The 5308-nt window shown below is 41.5% G+C and overlaps 1 protein-coding gene across 1 annotated transcript; it reads left to right on the top strand.

Moving 5' to 3' along the window:
* The first annotated feature begins 1257 nt into the window (after positions 1-1257).
* LOC138893902 (uncharacterized) lies at positions 1258-2878 on the top strand. Its single transcript, XM_070178568.1, has 3 exons — positions 1258-1498; positions 2039-2577; positions 2642-2878. The coding sequence occupies exons 1-3, from the start codon at positions 1258-1260 to the stop codon at positions 2876-2878; spliced, it is 1017 nt and encodes a 338-aa protein (XP_070034669.1).
* Positions 2879-5308: the final 2430 nt, after the last annotated feature.

The following is a 5308-nucleotide window of genomic DNA, read 5'->3' as shown; positions in this document are numbered from 1 at the left end:
ACATTTTTCAGTATTTTGTTTTGAAATAATTACTCAAGCCATCGAGTCGTACTTGTTGACGTTTTTCAAAAATTTTATTAATGCATTACTGCTTTTTATATTTATTATTATCTTTCTATATTTCTATTCAGCATAATTATTACATTTCCTGATGAATCTACGACTGTGACATGTAATGAGACAACGCAACATAAGGGCAGTGATTCAGAGGATCTAGAAGATGATATAATACCTGAGGAAATCGTCAGAGAAGTAGAGAACTTTGAAAACAAACCAAAGTCTAATTTGGAGGAAATTGAGGCCGTCAACTTAGGGGATTCCGAAATGGTCAATGAAATGCGTATACGCATTCATCTATCACCATCTAAGAAGGAGGAGTATATCAGATTCCTAAAGGAATATGAAGACATCTTTGCATGGTCCTACGATGATATGACTAGTTTAAGAACATTTATAGTAGCTCACAAACTACCCACCAATCCTATGTGTCCACCAGTAAAGCAGAAAGTTCAAGTCGGATATGAGTTTGAAGATAAAAGAGGAGGTCACCAAGAAAATCAAAGCCAAGGTTCTCCAAATGGTCGAATACCGAAATTGGTTGGCCAACATTGTGCCAGTTCCAAAGAAAGATGGGAAAGTTAGAGTATGTGTCGATTACCGAGACCTGAACAGGGCAAGTCTTAAGGATGATTTCCCGCTTTCCAACATACACATACTGATTGACAACTATGCCAAACATGAGCTCCAATCCTTTGTGGATTACTTCGCAGGATACCATCAGATCTAGATGGATGAAAAGGATGCCGAAAAGACAGCCTTTATCACACCATGGGGAATACACTGCTACAAAATAATGCCATTTGGTTTGAAGAATGCTGGGGCCACCTATTTTAGGGCCATGAGGACTATCTTCCTCGACATGATACACAAGGAAATAGAGGTGTACGTGGACGATATTATCATCAAATCTAAAAGGAAATCGGATCACATAGCAGACTTGAAGAAATTTTTCGACCGGCTTTGAAAATACAATTTGAAGTTGAATCCTGCAAAATGTGCCTTCGGAGTCCCTGTTGGAAAGTTGTTAGGATTCATTGTCAGTCACCGAGCGATTGAGTTAGACCCATCAAAAGTCAAAGCTATCCAGGACTTGCCGCCTCCAAAGAATAAGAAAGATGTGATGTGTTTTTAGGGCGCCTCAACTACATTAGCCGCTTCATAGCACATTCAACCGTGATATATGAGCCAATCTTCAGAATGCTAAGGAAAGATGCTGCAACAAGCTGGACTGAAGAATGCCAGAAAGCTTTCGACAAAATCAAGGAGTATTTATCTAAACCATACATGTTGGTCCCACCAGAACCAGGAAGACCTCTGCTTCTTTATTTGTCCGTGTTAGATGGGGCTTTTGGTTGCGTTCTAGGACAACATGATGAAACGGAGAGAAAGAAGCAGGCGATATATTATCTAAGCATGACGTTCACACCTTATGAAGCCGGTACTCTTTGTTGGAACTCACCTGCTGTTCTTTGACATGGATAGCTTAGAAGTTGAGACAATATTTCTGTGCATACAGTACATATCTCATATCAAGGATGGATCCGCTAAAATACATCTTTCAGAAACCCATGCCTACGGGTAAGTTAGCGAAGTGGCAAATATTGTTGAGTGAGTTCGACATCGTCTATGTAACTCAGAAGGCAGTCAAAAAGCAAGCATTGGCGGATTACATGGCATAAAATCCCGTAGATGAAGAATACAAACCATCGAAAATGTATTTTCCCGACGAGGAGGTATCATTTGTAGGAGAAGATATTACTGAGGCATACGGAGGTTGGAGGATGTTCTTAGACGAAGCAACAAACTTCAAAGGAGTAGGTATCGGAGCTGTCTTAGTATCAGAAACCGGTCAACACTATATGATATCCGCAAAACTCAGGTTTCCATGCACCAACAATATGGCAGAATATGAGGCCTGCATACTGGGACTTAGATTGGCTACTGACATGAACATTCAGGAGTTGCTGGTAAATCATAGATTCAGATCTTTTAGTGCACCAGGTTCTAGGGAAATGGGCTACGAAGAACACCAAAATATTGCCATATTTGCACTATGTACAAGAGCTGATCAAGAGATTCACAAAGATAGAATTCAAACATGTTCCAAGGATTCAGAATGAGTTAGTAGATGCAGTAGCCACTTTGTCTTCCATGATACAACACCCAGACAAGAATTTCATCGATCTTATCCTAATAGGAATTGATAAGCAACCAACTTATTGTGCTTATGTTGAAGAAGAGATTGACAGAAATCCGTGGTTCCACGACATCAAGGAGTATTTGGAAAAGGGAGAATACCCAGAGAGTGTTACCCATACTCAAAAGTGCACACTTCGCAGATTAGCCAACCATTTCTTTCAAAATGGAGGAATTCTGTATAGAAGGACTCCTGACCTGGGATTACTGCGGTGTGTCGTTACCAAGGAGGCATCCAGATTACTCGAGGAAATACATGCCGGAACCTGCGTACCCCCACATGAATGGTTTCATTTTGGCCAAGAAAATATTAAGAGCATGGTATTTCTGGATGACTATGGAAACGGATTGCATCAAGTATGTTCAAAAGTGTCACTAATGCCAGATACATGCTGACATGACACGAGTACCACCCAACGAAGTTAATGCAACAAGTTCACCCTGGCCTTTCTCCGCTTGGGGTATGGATGTCATCGGACCAATCGAACACGCTGCTTCAAATGGACATAGGTTCATTCTGGTGGCCATAGACTACTTCACAAAATGGGTTGAAGCCGCATCTTATAAAGCTGTAACTAAGAAGGTTGTAGCAGATTTTGTTCGAGACCGCATCGTTTGTTAATTTGGGGTACCAGAGTCAATCATTACTGACAATGCCGCCAATCTCAATAGCGATTTGATGAAAGCCATGTGTGAAACTTTCAAGATCAAACATCGGAACTCTACAACATACATGCCGCAAATGAACAGAGTCGTAGAAGCCACCAACAAGAACATCAAGAAGATATTGAGTTAAATGGTAGACAATTACAAACAATGGCACGAGAAGCTACCATTTTCTTTACTCGGTTATCGTACCACAGTTCGTACATCAACTGGGGCAACTCCCTATCTACTGGTTTATGGTACTGAAGCTGTTATTCCCGCCGAAGTGGAAATCCCTTCCTTAAGAATCATACAAGAAGCCGAGCTCAGCGATGTGGAATGGGTAGAAGCCGGTATGAACAACTAGCTCTCATTGATGGAAAAAGAATGAACGCAGTATGTCACGGTCAACTCTACCAGAAAAGAATGGCAAATGCTTTCAACGAAAAGGTCAAGTCGAGGCAATTCACACCGGTGCAGTTGGTACTAAAGCGAATCTTCCCACATCAGGATGAAGCAAAGGGGAAATTCTCACCCAGCTGGCAGGGCCCTTACATGGTTCAACGATGTTAACAGGAGGAGCACTTATATTTGCAGAAATAGATGGAGAGATTTGGTCAAAACCTATCAATTCGGACGCAGTCAAGAGATACTATGTTTAAGATTATGTTTGCACTTTCTATTTAATGTAACTGAACTACGCTTGACCTGATTCCAGTTTAAGGGGGGATACGTAGGCAGCCCTGTGGGTTCGGTCACAATATAAGAAAATCTTCATTTTTCCTATGATCAAAAATTGGGGCAAGGTCTCGAGTTTGCCCAATCTCATCACGTTTGGAACTGCCAAGGAATGTGCTGCCTGAAGTATGCATTTAAACTGGGGCAGAATTTTGAGGAAGATACTCAAAATTTCGAAGCAAGGAGGTTGCAACATCTTAAAATGCATCACAGTCACCAGTTAATCAAAATTATTGGATCTCGTACATTATCACATATTTGAAACAACTACATTTCTACAAATAATTTGTCAAATGCATGCTTGTTCTTCGAAAATTTCATTTCTATGGCAGCCAGATGTTACCCAGGGTGACTCAAGCAGGGCCTCAGGACAAGAGTAAAAGCGAAGCAAGGAATCAAGAGCACGAACCAACCTTTCCCTCGCAAAACTCATGATTTTTCTTTAGATGCAGGCACAATGAGTATAACAGGAATGTCCGCAAATAAATATACACAACAGGATCACTATCTTCATAATGACAAAAATCGCCAAACGCAATCACATCTAGCTAACAAATGATTTATCCTCTCACATTTAGTCATTGCTTTTCTTGCATAGGGCTAAGCACTGCCCTCATCATTGCATAAGGCTAAACACTACCTTTCCTGTATGAGACTAAGTATTGTCTCCACTCCTTACATAGTGCTAAACACTGCCCTCACCATTGCATAATGTTAAGCACTGCCTTCCTTTGCATGAGACTAAACATTGTCTCCACTTCTTGCGTAGGGCTAAACACTGCCCTCACCATTACATAAGGCTAAGCATTGCCTTCCTTTGCATGAGACTAAACATTGTCTCCACTTCTTGCATAAGGCTAAACACTGCCCTCACCATTGCATAAGGCTAAGCATTGCCTTTCCTCGCATAAGGCTAAGCACTGCCTTCATAATTGCACTGCCCTCACCATTACATAAGGCTAAGCACTGCCTCTCCTTGCATGAGACTAAACACTGTCTCCAGTCCTTACATGAGGCTAAACACTATCTCCATTCCTTGCATGAGGCAAAACACTGTCTCCATTCCTTGTATGAGGCTAAGCACTGCCTCCATTATTGCACGAGGCTAAGCAATGTCTTCCCTTGCATGAGACTAAACACTATCTTCGCTACACTGCATAAGACTAAGCTTGTCTCCCTTCTTCGCATAGGGCTAAGCACTGCCCTCATCTCATACAAGACTAAGCCTTGTCTTGTCTCGTCCTCGTATATGACTAAGCATCACCCATTTCCTCTATCCATTGATCGATATCGCCACATCTTTGCATTTCATGGGCTGAAACATCGCCACATTGTCTGAAGGTGTCATAGTCCGAAGGCACCATCCTCATAGCCTGAAGACACCATTCCATGGCCTGAGAATCTCTTGAAACTGCACATCATCATTCAAAGGCGTCATAGTCCAGATGCATCATCCTCAGAGCCCGAGGATACCATTTCATGGCCTACAAATCCCTTATCATATGCTTTATGGCCCAGGACATCATGATCTAAGGACATCATCCTCATCGTCTAAAGACAAGCTTCATGGTCCGAAGGGAATTTTCATCATGTTTAAATTTTCACAATAACCTATATATATTCATGTGCATCGTGTTTTAAGTTTTTGTACGTAACTCGGGAGGTAACC

This window comes from Nicotiana tomentosiformis, chromosome 6 (assembly GCF_000390325.3).
Source record: "Nicotiana tomentosiformis chromosome 6, ASM39032v3, whole genome shotgun sequence".
NCBI lineage: Eukaryota > Viridiplantae > Streptophyta > Magnoliopsida > Solanales > Solanaceae > Nicotiana > Nicotiana tomentosiformis.
This window is presented reverse-complemented; position numbering and strand designations above follow the sequence as displayed.